General features: G+C 37.7%; 3 protein-coding genes across 3 annotated transcripts; 1 reads left to right on the top strand and 2 right to left on the bottom strand.

Annotated features, from left to right (window-relative positions):
• Positions 1 to 315: 315 nt before the first annotated feature.
• LOC110371141 (YTH domain-containing family protein 3) lies at positions 316 to 8,516 on the bottom strand. The gene is given in 7 exon segments (XM_021327292.3): positions 316 to 1,744; positions 1,847 to 2,918; positions 2,920 to 3,514; positions 3,759 to 3,884; positions 4,441 to 4,572; positions 8,119 to 8,143; positions 8,252 to 8,516. Coding segments are annotated over 7 exon segments (2,016 nt in total). The 5' UTR covers positions 8,276 to 8,516; the 3' UTR covers positions 316 to 1,702.
• A 637-nt stretch (positions 8,517 to 9,153) lies between these two features.
• Positions 9,154 to 11,294, bottom strand: LOC110381792 (ribonuclease H2 subunit B). Its single transcript, XM_021342232.3, has 5 exons — positions 11,140 to 11,294; positions 10,795 to 11,004; positions 10,271 to 10,395; positions 9,850 to 10,024; positions 9,154 to 9,596 (listed from the first exon to the last, which is right to left on the bottom strand). The coding sequence occupies exons 1-5, from the start codon at positions 11,234 to 11,236 to the stop codon at positions 9,271 to 9,273; spliced, it is 933 nt and encodes a 310-aa protein (XP_021197907.3). The 5' UTR covers positions 11,237 to 11,294; the 3' UTR covers positions 9,154 to 9,270.
• A 614-nt stretch (positions 11,295 to 11,908) lies between these two features.
• Positions 11,909 to 15,525, top strand: LOC110371094 (replication factor C subunit 4). Its single transcript, XM_064034676.1, has 6 exons — positions 11,909 to 12,105; positions 12,180 to 12,455; positions 12,914 to 13,132; positions 13,856 to 14,015; positions 14,408 to 14,490; positions 14,960 to 15,525. The coding sequence occupies exons 1-6, from the start codon at positions 11,996 to 11,998 to the stop codon at positions 15,165 to 15,167; spliced, it is 1,056 nt and encodes a 351-aa protein (XP_063890746.1). The 5' UTR covers positions 11,909 to 11,995; the 3' UTR covers positions 15,168 to 15,525.
• Positions 15,526 to 19,517: the final 3,992 nt, after the last annotated feature.

Genomic DNA, 19,517 nt, shown 5'->3' with positions numbered 1-19,517 from the left:
TGAATTTGAAGAAATAATAATAATATTGAGTCTTTTTGCTATAGTCGTTTCAGTGTAAAAATAAGACAATGCTTCATGTTTGGGAAGGACTAAGGATTGTACGACACGCATTGATCTGTTGATTCTCTGTTAGGTTTTATTAGTCATCATTCTTGGAATAAAAATATCGTATGTTCGTCTCTTGATTTAAATTCAATAACAATTTACATACAGAAATAATTTCTTTGCTATGTAACAGAACTAATATCTACAGTTATATCTAACAGACACACAAACGATAGTTTTAGGAACGGCTGGAAAAATAATAATTTACAATTTCAATGACAGGCTTTAATCCAGTATCACTTCTAAGTAAGAGAATTTCATATAGAAGGTACATAATTTTTAAAATAATGCTTCATATGTTATGAAGGAAATCAGTTTCCTTACTAAAACAGAATACAAACTAAAAAAATATGTAAAACAATGGACATATCTATAATGCATTAGCAAAATTAACTAGAAATTAGATTTAGGTATTAATAAAATACCTTGTGGCACTACTACTAGACATCTACACAAATTAAGAACAGATTCCAAATATTTCATTTATTGTAAACGAAAAGGCACTTTAAAATTAAGGTGGGGGAGTAATGATACATGAATAAAAATATAATTAAGGTCAGAACAAGTTATAATGGAAATTTCCTCTTGTTTGTCATCAATTTCTCTCGTCACACTGTAGTTTCACTTAAAAGTAGAAAATATTTTAAGAGTTCTTTTATATAATATATATGTACACATGTTAAAAAATTCAACAAGGAACAATCCATACATACCTACAACTTAGAAATAATTATGTGATCAGAATGTCCTCAAACTAGTTGACACAGTAATTAAATAGATAATAATAGGTGTCATTTTACTCCATGATATTGCAATATCAAATACATTGTATGCAAATTATGTAATATTGCCATATCGAAAATAAGTAAAACAGGTAAAGCCAGCGCATGGAGTAAGACTAAACTCAATGCCACGAGAGAACTCATACATAACTGTCCATTATATTGATATAAAAAAATTTATATAAAAGGTCCACACCTTATTTGATTACAATTTCTGCAATATAAAAGTTATAAGTCACCACTGATATAATCAGCTATCCATACATTGAAAGAATATCATAGACACTTGATGCCGAGGTACCATAACACTCAGTCTGCGCACAATGTGTAGATACTTCACCAGTCCCCAAACCGTAGGATCAACTCCTCTCACCACAGAATTTTCTAGTTATAAAAATTACTATATTTTATCGATTCAGTCCACAAATTTGAAATAAAGTCCACAATTCCACTCATCGTCATATAGTGCGTTACTAGTACATGACGATTGTTGGTATTCATTAATGTTCTGTTCACTAGGCGTTTGTTTAATTAAACGTTCTTCCAGTACGAATATTATTTAGCACATTTTAATTTGTTGAAAGTTTTTTTAGCGATGCACTGTTTAAAACAATCAATAATATCTATGTTACATTAAAATTGTTCAAGTTGGAACGCAACAACCGCCGGTCACGTTGTAGGAAGTAATTCCTCTTTCCTGTCTATGTATGTCCACTATACATACGTCTATGTAATGCGGTACCAATTAGTCGACTACTAGTTGTCTATGGGGAGAAGCCAGTCCTCAAATTGTATTCACATAGCAAGCACATCAATCAATTGCGAGGACGTCCGCGACCGCGCGAACCGTCCCGGTCCTGAAATAAAACATTCTATTAGTTACAGATCATCAGACTAACCAGCAAAATCTTAAATCATATTCTTGTACAAAATTAGTGTACATATGTTAGTAAACCCACCTTGCGAGGTCTGTTGTAATCACGGTCACGATACATATTGGACAGGGGACCGTCGCGGTACATGCCTGATTCATTGCGGTCATTATGGTCGTTATAGTCCCGAGGTCCGTCATCCTCTAAATCGAGAGCGTCGCGAGGGTCGCGATAGTTGCGCGAGTCCCGATGGTCCCGAGAGTCGCGTGAGTCGCGGTGGTCCCGCGGGTCGCGACCGTCCCGCCCGTCTCGCCCATCGCGCCCATCACGACCGTCGCGTCCGCCCCTACCATCGCGACCGTCGCGCCCTTCCCGGTCGTCGCGACCGTCACGCTTGTCACGATAATCACGATAGTTCCGATATCCGCGACCGTTGTCATGATCCTCACGATTATTGTCCTGAGGATGGTGAACAGGAACCTTGCGGGAATCTTCTTCTTCTTGACGCCTCTCGTAGTGAATGAAGTCGTCAAAAATAGATGTAGAATGGCAGTAACAGTGCATGATTCTTAGCACTTGCAGCCCTTTCGCGTGCGGCACTTCCTGCGTGTCGCGAGAATTTGTCACCGGCTTGTTCTCGTTATTCTCTAATTTGATATGACGTAGTTGCACGTTCGGAACGTCCTTAACATAGATCCACCTTACACGAAACTGTCCCTTCCACTTGTCCTGAGACCACACATTAGAGTTGGAGTTGTAATCGACCGCACTAGTCATGCGTGCCATTCCGCAGAAATGGCCGCTACCGTTCACTGAAAAGAACAAGAAGACTGCACCACCCTCCCTTTCACGTTCGCGGTAAGCAGCGTCGAGTCGCTTGTTGCCGTGCTCTGTACTGCACCATATCTCGTATTTGATGCTGCGATGGATATCATCTTCCGAATATGACTTGATCACAAAGAACCGAGCCAGAGGCGCACTCAGATCGAACTCCTTGGGATTGTAGTCATTCTTCACTCGTAGCTCGTCGAGCACGGGGTGCGGCACAGCGGCGGCAGGCGGCGGCGGTGGGACGGCCACGGCGGGGGCGGCCAGCTGCGGGCGCGGCGCGTGCGGCTGCGGCGCCTGGTGCGCCTGGTGCGGCGGCGGCGCGCGGGGCGTGCGCCCACGCGGGCGGCGGTTGGTGCTGTGGCGGCGGCCCGCGCTGCTGCAGCGCGGCAGGCGACGGCGCGGCGGCCGGCGCCTGCGCGGGCATGGGCAGTGGGGCGGGCACGGGTGGCGCCTGCAGGGGCGGGGGCGGCGGCGCGGTGACGACAGGCGCGCTCTTGCCGGCGTCCCACGTGCTGATGTCCATGTTGTGCTTCCCGGGGATTATTGGCGGTGGAGGCATGCCGGGGCCCTTCTTCTTCACGGCGCCTCCCTGCGAGGACGGAGCCGGCTTGGCCGGCTGGCTCGCAATCGACGCCCATGTCATCTTTTTGGGCTGAGAGCCACCTGACACATCCTTGAGCTCTGGAGGACGATCTTTCTCCGATTTGTGTTCGCCGAGCGAGAGTGACTGCACTCCCGTCTCGACTGCTTTGATACCGTCGGGCACATAAAGCCCGTCGGCCCTGTAATAGTCGTCATACTGCTTGGCGCGGCCCAGTTGCCCCCAAGTTGAATAGTCGCCATTACCGTGGAAATAATTAAAAGTCGACGCTGGTTGGCCGAATGCAGCGGTCGAAAACGGTGTTGTTGAGGGCCCAAACACGCCTGAAATTATAACGAAAATAATTAAAAAAGACAGTCGAGTATTACAGCAGGTAGAATAAAAATATAAATTGACAAATTAAGTGTAAGGAAAATGGTAGTTTGATGGTGCAGGTAATGTCGGACACGATAGATGGATGCGGTTTAATAGAAGCAAGATATTGATTGAGGTATTGTCGTATTTAAATGAACATTTGATGAAAATAGAAGTGACATCTTTTCTCTTGTTACTATGAATACTAGCTACCATCCATTCCATAAGAATCGTGAGGATTGTATCCTCCGAAAGTCATCGGGTCTGTTCCATTGGTGGACCATGTCCCATCCCCGACTCCAAAAGCTTGATAAGGAAGTGCTGTTGTACCGTAATAACCTGAAATAAGGAAAAATATTTGCCTCTAAACAAATTTCCCACTTTCTAGTTATAATTAAATATCTTAAAAAAGCAACAAGATACAAAAGATGTTTTTAAGATTTAATTTTTTTTAATTGTACGACAATAAATATCAGCATCTCTTTCTGGCACATTTTGATGAACAGTGCATTTTTGGTTTGTCATTTGCAAAAATAGATAGTTATGTAATCGATATTATATCGTAAATACTACAAAAGTCTGAAAGCAGTTCTGTGTAGGTCAAAGTTTAACTAATTATGGATCGACCTTTACTAAATACAAAGAGACTCACTCCACATTAGAAAAACCTCTTTGGATCGTCCTCAATATTTTTAAATGATCCAGACCATAGACAAACCAAAGTAAGATCATTTAAGGTCTACAACAAGGTAAGCAATACCTTATTGGTGACTAATATTAATACAAATGATTTAGTCACAATTGAGTTGCAGGAAATGAATCTAGATCTGAGTCATTTATATGATTGGGTCTTTGGGGCAGGGTCGGTAAAGAATATCGAAATATATGTACCTACCTGCCACGCTGTAGGGGTCGGCCGCGGACGAGATGGGTGGCGCATAGGAAGGTTGCTGCTGGTGGCGCCATGACACCTCGGCCAACTCGTCGCCGCCGCTCTCTAAATGTTGCTCTTTCGGTGCATTTGTCACTACAAACATATATTCCAAACATTAATGTCTTGTGCATGAACATGCATTTATGATGTGTTACTCTCATTATTTTAATACGTAATTAAATAAGAATGGAAGCAGCCTTGTCTTGTATTGCCTCAGGGACATAGTAATTTCCAATTAATTCAATTATATAATTAACATTATTATTTCTGTAAAAATATTAGGTGAATGAGGGTGCATTTCACAGACTAGAAATTCATCTACGACTTGATATAAATATAATTAATAATTACACAACAGAACATGATAATTTTTGCTGATGGTACATAATAACCAAACTTTTTGCACACCTCACTTATCACAGATCATGTAAAGGTCACGTAGCAGTGCATTTACAGTTCGGTGAGTATTAACACACAAAATACATACATAGTATTTCACAGTAGTACATTGCTACTTAAATAACAATAAATAAGCTCTAAGACCATAACAAATTTCATGGTACATAGTAGTACAACACAATTGTTTTGAATGAGTCACTTCAGTATGTGACAAATATGTGCAAGCATTTATAGACTTTATTTACTCGAGTCTAAGGATCAATTAAGTATTATGTTACAATCATGTTTAGATTTTTAGCAACACAATACTAAGTTTTGCTTGACAGCTATTTAATGTGAGCAGGCAATCATGCACAGACACATCTTGGTCTTTTTATTGAGTCAAAAGTTAAATAGTTTTATCTGGCAAACATATGAACAAGAGTCTATCCATAGGTATAATCTAATAGCGGTTTTCCCACAGTTTTACCCACATCCTGTGGAACCTACTTCTAATGAAATATTTTATGTAATAGTAAAAGAAATACCAATGTTAATTTAGTAGGTATACAGATTAATGCTACAACCTTATGAACACACCAATTGTTTTTATTGGTTAATTGCATTGCATTAAAAATATTGTCAGGTTAAGCTAGTTATACTGTATCGAAACCCGGTAGCCTAAAACCCAGAATGTGGAAGGTAGGTTCCAACTTTATTTTCTTTAACATAGTCTGAATAGTTTTTATAGTCATGCATGGCCATGGCCATGATAGCTAATACAAAGACAATTAATTACAATTGAAGTAATAAATCAACTACAATTATTATTCATGGCAGGTAGTTCTGGTCCTTTATTGTAGTAATATTTATTGTATTGTCATATTTATTAAGGAAAAAAAATGCAGGAACTATTTAGACCTACTAAAAGTTAGCTACTGATAAATGAATAAGTCTTTATTATGTTAAACATTTGTAATGATAACATTCCACCTAAATAATGGCTTAAACAAAGACACCTGTTATGTATGGCACACATCCATTCACCAGATGTTTTAGTACAGTTCCAATATTGTACATGTTTAAGTGCTTTCAATAGGTGACAAATACAAATATACTGAGAATTTGCTTTCATGCAAACACAGATAGTAGGAAACCTCAGTGGCGGATTTACCAATAGGCCAAGTAGGCCAGTGCCTAGAGCGGCAGATTTAGAGGGGCGGCAAATTTAGCTATTTTTTTTACAGGTTTTTTTTATAATTGAGTATATGAGTAGTAAACTGTAATATATACTTAGGTACTTACGTGATCATGAATTTTAAAATATTCTAATAGCGTTTCAATAAAAATAAAATAAAAAATCCGCTCGCTTCGCTCGCGGTTTCGCGGCTTTTTTCATAATTCCTGGTTTGTTCTGCGCTCTTTGAGTCCTCAATTTAACAAAAAGTTAAAGCACCGAAGTAGCAAAAACAACTGAAGCTCTAAAACTCTAAACTGACGATTTCTAAGCTGTTTATGAGGTGGAGGACTTTTGTGTCCCAAAACTCGAAAAATTTTGCGCTCGCTGCGCTCTCAGCTTTTTCACTTTACACTGGTTTTTTTCAAACTTGTTTGAGTATTTTTGTGTTCCAAGACTCAAAAAATTTCGCGCTCGCTGCGCTCGCGCCTTTCACTTGACAGTGGCTATTATCTGATTTCTTTAGGTATTATGGCGTCCCAAACATCAAAAATTTCGCGCTCGCTACGCTCGCGGCTTCTTCTCTTTGCAGAGCTTTTTTTCCACTCTTGTTGGGTAGATATTTTTGTGTACCAAAACTAAAAAAAAATTCGCGCTCGCTTCGCTCGCGACTTTTTCACTTTACCGCGGTTTTTTTTTACTCGTTTTGGTACAAAAAAAATTTTACATTTGTCGTTTTTTTTTGGGGGGCTGCACAATAGGTAGTCCGCCCCGGGTGCCACCCGATGCTACGTCGCCACTGCATCATAGCACCCGAACGAATGAACCGATTTCAATTTAGTTTTTTTTAGTGTTTGATGAAAATCGATTGAGCCGTTTAAAAGTTACAGAGGTTTTACGCTTCAAAGTCGCTGTCATATAAACTTGTTAACATTAAACTCTTCGGTACATACATAGAGGCTTGCAAAAATAATCTAGTAACTGACAGAAATATCATTAAGTTCACAATCATTAGAGGCGGCAAAAATTGAATGGCCTACTAGCGGCAACTTTGTAAATCCGCCACTGGGAAACCTAGGCCACAAAAGATATGACAATGATTTTAAAGATATCACAAAGTGAACCACTGTAATTCATAAATATCAACTTATAATCAGGCTGTCTACATTCAACAATTTATTGTCCACATCTTGAAATTAGGCTAAATTGGTATCTCATTTCTATCATGTCCATTTAAAAAAATAATATTACACAGGTAATGCCTCTTTTGTGTGATTAAATAAACAGGTTCTATATTCTGTTTATGCATTTGGACACACTGTAACTACTCATGGACTTTATCACTGCACTCACATAACACAATGCATCTGTTATTTTAACCTTAAATTATTAATATTCATCAAGGTCAACAATTAAATTGAGAGCAAATAACAGTAAGTACATAGTGATAGTGAAACTATGTATAGATAACACTGGTGAGCAGGTAACATTCTTGATAAAAAAAAGATCAGGCAAAGATGTCTGGCAAGTTGATAGGGACAGGACACTCAGAATCTGTAGTGTCTTTTGAAACATAAATCATGCAGTACTATGCTCATTTTGATACACTGAATGAACTGTTTTAAGATACACATCAGAGTAATAAATAATGAATAACTTACTGTGATCTACAAAGTAGTACATGTCTGCAGCACAAACACATTTATAAACAGGTACAGGGTACAGACAGAGCCATTGATTATGTGTGGGAGGTAAAGATTTTCAAGCTATTTTAGATAGGAGTCTGTGGGATGTTTGGGTGGGCTACCCACCTACATCCTCTCAGGTGTACAAAATAGTCATTGTAACACATTTCACAAATTTTAACATGCAGCTGTCAACATTCTCACATTTGAAGCATCTACATGGCTTCAGACGTTAATTCTAGATCATAAAACATGCAAGTTATAATAAAAGTGAAAGCTAAAAAGATTACGACGCTAATCGCAGCATCGCAATAACGAGAACCGAATGCGAAGCCGACCGGTACGCTGTTCCACCTACGGAGAAAACACTTTGCAACGTCATAACGATACCATCTTTACCTTGGTTCCCTTGCCCTTTCATCCGCTACGACCGCCACATTCATGAAACAAGAAACAAAACACCAATATTAGCTATACAATAATACCTTTTAACACGTAATTATTTAACAGAGATAGTTTAAATGCGAAATACCTGATCTGACACGCCTGCTGACATTGGCCGCGATTTTGAGAATATAGAGCACTTATGGAAGTCTTTAGACACGACAATATCAAAATAAATCACATCAGTTTCACTACACAAGGTCCGAAGTGTCCGAGATTCACTTAATTATTTCTAAATGTCCGTGTTGTATAAAAATCCGCTGAAAGTCCGAAACGGATGGACGTTTGTTAATGGCGACCAAAGCAGTGTTGCCAATGTTTTTTTCGGAAATAACCGGTTAAATGTAAATGTAATCACCGTAAATGGCAATTTACAAACCTATTTGTTATATTCTTAGGTTTCTCTTTATTTATTTTAGCTTGAATTGTAAGGGTAACCAAAGGTGGGAGATACTATTTCTTCTCTACGAAAGTTACATTTTGTCAACCTGCCATTCATGATTCATCAGCGTGATTCATTCATCGTAGTCAGCTGACTTAAAACTACTCATACATCAAAATATATAGTAATTAGTGGCTACACTGCCTGGTACTACACCTGCTTATTTATTGAGTTGGTTACAGTTACAGGATAATACGAAAGACAAGACGACCCTTTTGTATGGATAACCGATTATAAGTTTTTTTTTACAGAGCGCTCAGTAATCTATCACTAATCATAAAGCCAAGAACTGAGTTTGTTTGAATACGCTTATCTCAGGAACTACTGGTCTGATTTGAAAATAATTTACAGTTGTAGATAGCTCCTTTATTGACTAATGTAGCGCGAAGTAGATCCTATGCATGCGACAGGGCCGAATCAACGAACGGAAGCCATTAGCAGTATACATATTCCATGAAGCTTTTAAATTATTTAGGATTCGTGAGAAAGGTTTCAGCGTGTGTAACTTTACATAGCTAGTCTTTATAAATTAAGAAAAACAATGAAGGTATTTGATATAATAACATTTAAATGATTTATTGAGTTATTTTGTCCTCCAATATTAAATTTGTCAACAAATACATTTTTTTATGTCAACAAAGTTATTAACTAAGAAACTTATTTAACTATTTCTTTGTAAAAAATGAAGAAATAGTTTTGGTCCCACTTGCTGCCTTTTGTCTTGCTTTTTCTTTTGCTGTTAGAACCTTTTCTTTCTTCACCTCATTAAAGTTTTTGTCTGGTATAACAAATAATTTTGTCTTGGATTCATCATCAGAGGCTTCACATTTTATTTTCTTATTAGGTTCATTATTTTCTACTTCTGATTTCCTTTTATTTCCTATAGTTTCAATCAAGTCAGGCTTAAAATTAAATCGCTTTTCTAGTGTTTGCGCCATATCATCTTGGAGATACTCAGATATCATGCCACAGGCATATTTTAGGTAGAATTCTGGAAAATAAAATATATTTGTAAATCAATAACAGTTACATATAAGTAACAATAACATGCTTATTTTTACAAAGTTTGGTGATTCAACAATCCTACATATTTTCATAGATACAACATAATTTTTGATGGTGCTTAATGTAAGTTAGATATTTTACAATGAGCCTATTTTTAAGGTATCAAGGTGAACATATTTGCCTGCATGATGTGGCAATTATGTGATTTACAAAAATTAGATATTTAATGTTTTATATACCTTCATCTATGCCATCATTGCTAATATTGCTAGTCACAAATGTAGCTGATGCAGCTCCCGAGGTAACGTGAATGTTCTTCTGTCTCAACACTTTGGACAGCCTCCTCACTCTCTCCTCCAGCCAGGTCATAGCTTTCTCTTCATTGTACTTGTATGCCTTCATATCTGCTGGACCCTGTAAGAGTATAACAATAATTTTAATTGCTTGCTTACTTCTGTGTAAAATTATGTTACCTAGAAAACCTGTGTCTGTCTGATACTATGTGTGATACTTTAATTTGGATACCAACAGCGAACCTAATATGTAATAAAAAAACTTTTGTGAAGAAACTTAGGTCTTTTGCAACACAATTTTCATAGCTAGAAACTGCTGGTGGGCTGTGCTGGTTATAATTATGAGAATGAGATACTTTTTCTTTACCTTTAAATCAGCAACACTGTCCAAACTAGGCATAAAGTCAAGAATTTTGTCATATCCCTTTTCAGATAGCAAGTCTTCAAGTGGCACAGCTCTACTGGCACACTGTTCCTTTAACTTTGGTAATACTGAAAATAGATGAAGAAAAATAAGTTCAGGCTTAGGAATCCTAGAAAAGGTTTTTGTCAGTAGAAAGTTTCTATTCAAATCTAATTATATCTTAAATTTAATTATTATTGTTCACTAGCTGGTGCCCGCGACTTCGTCTGCGCAGGTTTAGTATTGCGAACAATATGTTTACAAATTGTAGCCTATGTGTTATTCTGATGTATAAGCTATATTATTGTAAAGTTTCATTAAAATCCATTCAATAGTTTTTGCGTGAAAGAGTAACAAACATCCATACATCCATACATACAAACTTTCGCGTTTATAATATTAGTAGGATTGCACCATTAGGCACATTTATTCACTAACAGAGACTGATGGGAACTATATTTTTTTTATTATATCAGAGTAAGACCTACCTAGAAATAAAGGGTTCACTGGAGTAACCATTTGGATACTGCCGTCAGATTTTACAGTATTTCCAATAAACCATGACCTGTGTGGTTCGTCAAATGTGACAATTTCGAAGATTCTGTTGTTCTCATCATCCAGGCAGTACTTCGTAGGTTTTCCGTGTGACGGGTGTGCCAAAATAACTATCCTGAAGTTTATGTTCTCCAGCAAGGAATCTGCAAATACCCATATCACCAAAATGTATTTATTATCCAAAAAATGGGTCAGTGGATCGTCTAAGAACTCTAACAGGCAAAGTATCGCTCAGTGGGTCCTCTTAATCTATTTGCAAACTATACAAATATTCGAACCTTTTACAAGTAAAATCCAGGAGCTTTCAACACGCTTTTTAGCGGGAGATACTGTTGAAAGAGGCGTTGTCGACTTTTTCTTCGATCTTGTGGCCATTTTTATGTTAGATTAAGAAGATCATCAAAATAATAAATAATAGATAGTCAAAACAATAAATAAACGAACAAAAATATGAATTTACTGTGTTATACTTATTTTCGCGCTTTATTTACTTCGCTATCGCCGCCTATCGCATTGTTTTTCAACGGGCTGTCATGTTTTGTCTGACATATGACAATCAACGTCAGTTTTGATATGGATGGTAGAGATTCTAATACAGAGATACTAGCAGTACCACGCGGTTTCATCCACGTCCTGAGGGATTTACTTTATGTATTTTATGCTATTCTGGTATACATGGCAAGCAGTAGCGTACGCTACCCTGGTGTTAGTATTGATAATGAAATTAATATTCAAATCGGTTCAGCAGATCCGGAGCCTAATCAACGCAATCAAAATATATGCATACATACAAACAATCAATCCTCTCTATATGTATATTGGTACAGAGTGTAGAGATAAGGTGAATCGTAATTTTTGCGGTTAGTTTCGCAAGAGTGAAAAAAATAAATCGTAGTTTTCGGTCTTTATGTACAACACTATAGCTGTGTTCCAGTTACTAAAGACGGTAAAGTGAATTATTTTGAGCATGCATCTATCCCTTTCTACTACTAGTAAATCAGCATGTTCCATTTCAGTTGTTTCTTGTCACTTGTCAGACCATGTCAGACAGAATCAATCGGTGGTTGTCTGTCATTTGAATTTTCAAACCGCGCTTTTGGACAAAGTTGGAAATAATTTTGGGAAGACAGGAACATGCAAGCTTTTCTTAAAACTGGTAAAATCTCCGCATCGGACAAACCTTCGTCTTCTGGTGTAAAAACTTCTGGAAAGAAGAAGCCTCCTGCGCCATGGGTTGAGAAATAGTAAGTGTAACAAGATAACCATTTTGTCGCCGACATGGCTTGTTGTTTTACAAAACATTTGGTGTTGTTTTCAGCCGGCCGAAGACGATAGATGATATTGTAGATCAGGGAGAAGTGGTTCAAGTGCTGCGGGAGTGTTTGTCTGGCGGAGATTTTCCTCACTTGTTGTTCTACGGTCCGCCGGGTACCGGCAAGACGAGTGCGATCTTAGCTGCGGCGAGACAACTGTTCGGCGATATCACTCGGGATCGCGTGTTGGAGCTGAACGCTTCAGACGAGCGCGGCATTCAAGTGATCAGGGACAAAGTGAAGTCCTTTGCTCAGCTCACTGTCAGCAGTACAAGACCTGAGTAAGTATCATTTGTTATTTTGATAAATACTACTGGTTGAAGGTAAGAGGTCAGGCAGGGCAGTCGCTTCTTGTAAAGCACTGGTACTCAGCTACATCCGGTGAGACTGGAAGCCGACCCCAACATAGTTGGGAAAAAAGGCTCGGAGGAGGGTGATGATGACTACTGGTTGAAGGTTCCACTCAACATCCCAGGTTAAAATTGACTGGATGTGGTTAGTCCACTTCAATGATCCAATTAGATCTCAACTAGGTCATGTAGTTGCCAAAAGATGCATAGTTTTCCATATCTTCCTTACTGGTTCATGTAAATGACACTGAGATACATAGCCAGTACATATTCACTCAATTCTTCTTGCTTTGCTAATTTAAAAAAATACCTCAGCATTTTTGCAATAGCAAGATGGAATCTCTCAATTTTCTTCCAATCAACTGAATTTCTTCATGTAACAATTTCAGTGGGCGTCCATGTCCACCCTACAAGCTGGTGATCCTGGACGAGGCAGACTCCATGACAAATGCTGCCCAAGCAGCTCTCAGGAGGACCATGGAGCGGGAGACAAGGACCACTCGCTTCTGTCTCATCTGCAACTACGTGTCAAGGATTATACCTCCCATTACTAGCAGATGTTCCAAGTTCAGGTTCAAGCCTCTAGCCAGGGAGAATGTTATAAAAAGGTAATTTATTTGCAATGTTATTATTGTAAAAATTTATTTTCTTGATACATGTAATACCTATTTTTACAAGTGAAAACCACTTATGTCATTAGACCAAGATTATATAAAAAGGCCTTTATTTAAAAAAAAAAGCTTTTCCTTTTGGCAAATTATGTGGAGATGAAAATGAGATCCCAAGAATAAGTGTAGAAGAAGACAAGTAACATACATGTCTATCTGGAACTCATAATATCCTGTTCATGGATTCACTAAAAATAACAGAAATTGAGTACTTAATTACACATTTTCAAATGTTATATGAATTCAATCTTATCTATTTTCTAAGCTAATGTTACAAAGACTATAGATCTGTTTGCTTGTTTTTTGGCATTAAGGGAGCTCCAAAAGTACTAAACAACAGAAACTTTTGCTCAAAGCTACACTATCTTCAAGCAACATAGACGATACTTTAACTATTTCAGCTCTCGCTGAAAATCAGCACTGAGGCTTTTGTCCCATATAGGGTCTCAGCATTAAGCTGAGCGAGGGCTGTTTCACATGGGGTGTGACACATATTTCCCATTACTGTATTTTAATTGTAATTCGTCTTTTTTTTTCTTTTTTCTAACGCTTGTAAACTTTATTTTTTGTAAGGCAGTGTCACACGCGTAAATAAACGTAAAAAAAAAAAATAAGAATAAGCTATAGTTCTATTTCTTAACACTAATTCGCAACTCCTCACAGACTACGTGAGATATGTGAAGCGGAAGGCGTAGACGTGGGCACCGGTGAAGTCCTGCACCAGGCTGTGGACACCTGCGAGGGTGATCTGCGCCGCGCGCTCACCGCCATGCAGTGCTGTCAGAGGCTGCTCGGCAAGATTACTGCTGAAGGACTTGTTGAGGTCAGTTAAATAAAAAGTTGATGTTATTACAGTTTATTTTAGGGAGGAGGGTATTTTCAAACAGGATACTGCACCTAACCATAGTATCAAGTGGTGGTGACTGGTGGATGCATGCACAGACCCTAATGGAAGGCTCATATCTGACGGAAAATGCGTCGGCCATATCGTCAATGTATGATCGACGCACTAACGCATCATCGGTTAGGTGTGAATGATTGAATAATTTATCGTATATTTGTCCATTTCGGCGATACGCTACGCATATTCCGTAAGATACGAACCTTCCCTAAAGTTATAAAAGCTCATTTTGAATAGATAAGCAAAAGTTCATAATTAAAAACTTCTCCTTTGGGATTTCAGAGTCATTTCATTCATCAGTCACTTTGTTATAGGTAACTGGACTTGTTCCTGAGAAGCTGGTCGACCAATACCTGAGCATCAAGAACTACAGTGAGCTGGAGCAATTTGTTGAAAGGTTGGTCACTGCTAATTTATTTCTTTGAATGTCAATTAGTACAGTTGTTTAACTGGTTCTTTACTTTTACTTTTATGTCGGTCCTGCGCCTGATCTCTTTCCAGTCGGGTCGGATTGCCGTCCCATCGGGTTATGAGAGTGAAGGAATAGGGAGTGCACTTGTGTCTGCGCAAATGCTCGTACACTATAATATGTCCTGCGCAGCTGACTGATCTCCTTAAATGAGAACAGCGGCCGTGGCCGAAATCGGCCGTGGACGGGCGTTATTATTATTATTTACGTAAAAAATAAATAGTACGTAATAATAAGGCCTTGGCAGTCTACTGCTGGACTCCCTTGGCATGGCATGATGATAATGGTATTTTGTTACCTCACATATCTTTTTAGAGAAGTTTTTAACAAACAATTCCCTAATATTTTGGCATTGTATCATTCAACAAAAAAATCAATTTACTCCCTTCTTCCACAGTTTTCTAATGGAGGCGTACTCAGCCTCCCAGCTTCTAGAACAGCTAAGCGCCACCGTAGTGACAGCCGGCCATCTTACCAATAAACAGAAGTGTGAGATCAGCGACAAGCTCGCCGTCTGCGCACATCGCCTGTTAGACGGAGGGGCTGAGCTCATGCAGCTCACAGACTTAGGCTGTACCATCATCATGGCCAATAATAACCCTTAGAACAAGAAGAGGTCTGTTATATATAAGTTTTGTATGTAGTTTGAGTGATATGATATTTAGGGTAGAGTTAAGGAAATTCTGAACTATGGTTGACAAAAGTATGAAAAGTGTAATGTATTACAAATTCAAAATACCAATAGATACATGAAAGCATGTAAACCTAAAGTGATGATCCGAAATGAGCAACAATTTACCTAACATCAACCAATCAAAATAATAATTGTAAAACCCAAATACATACTTTGCTGGTCAAAATAGGGAAGATTTTCAGAAATAATACTTTCCGTTCCAAACATGCTATTAAAAAATAGCTTTCTCCCAGACAATTAACGAGTGTAAATAAATTTTGGCTCACCTACATTTATAAAAGGTTAACTTTTTAACTGACTTCCTAAAATGAGGGAGATTCTTAATTCGGATGATTGTATTTAATGTCTTTTCGCGAATATCTCTGTGGTTTGCCAAGCGATTAAAACAAATATTTTTTTCTTTGAATTCCCAAATCGCCCCATTGGTCAGGTTCAGGATTTGATGATGGAAACTGAGAAATCGATTGTCTCTCTAATCGATAACTCTCGAAAATTGTAGCTCTGCTTTGGAGGGCGGGTGCCTTGTGATAAGTTTTGAGTTGGTTGGACTGGTTGTCAAACTTTTTCGTTCTGACTGCCCGTAACGACTGCCAAGATGTTCAAATGACAGCCGGAAACCACCGTGTCTTCCGAAATACGGCAGAACTCGTCACCAAGCATTGCTTAACCTTATAATCGATTGACTTAGCCACAAGCTCTTCAAAAAATAATAACTGGGATTCGTATTGAAGAGAAGCATTTTGTTACACTTTTGACTTCAAATAGGGGTGCTCTGTGGCGTGTATCGATTGCGCCCTTATACTGATTATGGTAACATCGTTTCGACCAACTAATCAATTCGATGTGATAGGAGGAATGTTGCATTTATAATAATAACATCTTATACAACACCTTAAACATCTTATAAATTATAATTAGATTTTAAGCTTTTAACCGACTTTAAAAAAGAAGGTTACAGCTCGATCCGTTTGTATATCTGTGCGGAATTATCTCACGTTTGGCTGAACCTATTTTTTTAGACTTTATTTTTTGGATAAAAGTTTTTGTATGATCAAGTGGCATCGAAGTAAAAATGGAACATAAATGATTAATTACTGATATTAATTTACGTCTATAAATTAATCGATATTTGTAAATCAAGTATTGCATTGTTCAAATAATAATAAATGCTAAGTCAATAAATACGATAATTTCAACCCAAAGTCTTACCCACTAAATTTATCTTTGCATAATACAATGTAGTGTTGTAGGACGTTGCAAAACGCCTCATCCTGTCCTAGACTCGTTAATACCGTACAGCGACCTTCTGAACTTAAATGTTAGATAATCACATTTACATCTTCCGATAATACTGGTTTCTACATACGACATTTCAAATTTAATATTACCTATATACTTCAATAATCAAAATGTACTGAAAAAAATGTTAGTTTTTAGCCGACTTCAAAAAGGAGGAGGTCGTGTCTATGTATGTATGTCTGTGCGCAATTATCTCTTGTTGGGCTGAAGCGTATTTGATGCGGCTTTCAGCATAGTGTTTGTAAGACTTAGGATAAGTTTTTATACGTACGTATGTTATTGAAGTCGTTTTTTTCGTAAAAAAGTTTTTTTAAGTTTCTGTATAAATTGTGTGTTAATAAAACAAGTTATAAGTAAAGGATTTTGATTTTTTGAGCAGAAATGCTTCCATCCCGGACTAACGTTTTGTTCTTGGAATTGTAGAACCCTGAATTTGTACGTGATGACGTCATATTCCATTATTTCTATCTTACCTTTGAAAGTAGACACTGGACATTATTGATGTTTTAAATACTCACTAAAAAGTTATGTCCAGTAAAAATACAGACACCCTATTTTGGAGATGGTTAAAACTTCCGATAAAGCTATTATTATTCAATTGTTGTTTTAGCAATTCTTTTCTTGTGTAAAAGTCAGCGCTGCTTTGTAATACCACGCCGAATGTATTGAATTTATAGTAAGTAAATATAAGTCTTGTGTATGATGGACAAGCTCAGGCTTATACTAAGTTCTATTACTAAGAACTAATTTATAGTTTTGCACCGAAACTAAATTGGATAATGAATGTGTTCTGTAGTAGCTTAGACTTCACTCTAATCTAGCTACTGTGCAATTTAAATTATGCTTCCGAGTGCGTAAATAATTGAACATGTGTATCTAAATATCTGTTCGCTAATACTGTAAGTACATGTTGCTATGTTCCCCATTTCAATGAAAATTTAATAATACATTCAGATTTCAATTCCAGTCTGTTAATGATACCTTTATGTGTTATGCATGAGATATTCAAGAAATAGTTCATTGATTATAATGTAGGCATTTCAGCCGTATGATTATTGTCAACGCGATTTTGCACGGTTTGTGACCGTCAGCGCTGTACAATTACCGCTGCAGCCACAAACATGTCGCTAATGCACTTTGTTATCTCAATGGCATTTAGATTGGATTGTGGATTGTGTCAGTGCCGAGCAAATAAATCAGCTTATTGTATAACTGCCTTTTAATGTACCAAACGACGACATGATTGGCTGTATCGGCCATAAAGTATCTTTTTACTTTCATTCATAACGTGGGCCGTTTAAAGTGTGTTGTCAGGTGGATAGTGGCGCGGCCCGAGCACTCGACCACTACCACCGAGTGTGCAGTTTACGCGCGCGTTCATTTCACTTCCGCTGTCGGTTGAACACAGAACATATATACCCTAAAGGGAAGAATAACGACTCCGTACAAATTTTATGAGGAAATTTTTCCTTACCGGCCGGCGCCATCTATATTCCGCCCACGAAAACTAGAGAGTAGAAGCTAGGGCGGGAGTTTCAAACTACAGTATATTCTATAGGTCATTTTTATTGCATTTTATGCACAAGTACAGGGGCCCGATTCTCCTAAGTTAATAATGTTAAAATCGAATAGAAATTGAATCGCAATATGATCGCAGTAGCAGTTTTAACCATATCGGGCATTCTGCTACTAATATAAGACCAATCGTATTCCAACGACATTCGATTGGTTTGCGATTGGTCTGCTATTTTGGTGATTTTGGTCTATACGGTAGTTTGCTCTACAATCATATTGCAATCGTAAATCATTTGCAGACAAAATGATTCATTATTGAATGACAGAAAAGGATAAAACGTTTATTTCAAAGAAAAATAGCGGAATGCCACATATGCTTCAATCGTAATTGAGTCGGGATTGAATCTCAGTCGAATGTGAATCGACTCGACTGAATCGTAAAATTAGGAGAATCGGGCCCCAGTGCGTTCGTCGATTATGGCTGAGCAAGATTATCACATTTTGCTCAGCAATAATCGACATGAAACACAGTGTACTTGTGCATAAATTGCTAATATTTATCTTTATAGAGCAGTGCAGCAGTGTAATAAAAGGAAGATTACAGTACAAGAGTTTTTTATTTAGCATGTTAATAATTATAATTTATTTCCAGAAATAGGGTACAAAAGGTGTTCATAAATCACAAGTATGTGCACCTATGTAATGAATTTTAAAATACATGAATTTAATCAATTTAGGTAGGTATTTCAGACATTTTCGTCCAAAATAACAAGTATGGATGGGCCTATTGCATACAATTTCAACATCAAAACATAAACAAACAAAAATTCTAGTTAGTTTTAAAGTGTTACTATTATAAAAACAAGACTATGTTATTATACAATAAAGAATACTATCGATTTGTTTAACAAACAACAAGTTTACAGACATGGTTTAAATTATTCTATCATATTGTGTAATAAACGTTGGTGTTATTTCTTCTTTATTATAGAAATGATTAGGAAGAGAAAGACACTAGACCAATTATATTTTGATATTTACAAACATCAGGTACAGCTGTTCTGAACAACTTCTTCTCATTAAAGCATGTGCTTTTGAAATGTTTGCTGCATAGCATCTTATGTTGTTTATGGAGTGCGCCCTGGAATTTTGGTGAAGACCAGGCTTCGTTTGGGAAGCAATACTTTGCCCATAATTCACAACTGAAAATTAAAAATATCAAAATTACACACTCATCATCAGCCTTCTAATGTTCCCACTGCTGGGACACAGCCTCCTCTCTAGGAGAGGGCTTGGGCCATAATCCACCCCGGGCCCAGTGCGGATTGGTGGATGTCACACGTCTTCGAATTTTTTTTTGGTTCTAGGACATGCTGGTTTCCTCACGATGTTTTCCTTCACCGTTTTGAGAGCAGTAGTGACGAAATAAATTACACAAAGTTATGCG

This window comes from Helicoverpa armigera, chromosome 5 (genome assembly GCF_030705265.1).
Source record: "Helicoverpa armigera isolate CAAS_96S chromosome 5, ASM3070526v1, whole genome shotgun sequence".
Taxonomy (NCBI): Eukaryota; Metazoa; Arthropoda; class Insecta; order Lepidoptera; family Noctuidae; genus Helicoverpa; species Helicoverpa armigera.
The sequence above is the reverse complement of the archived record's forward strand: the minus strand, read 5'-3'. Positions and strand labels throughout refer to the sequence as shown.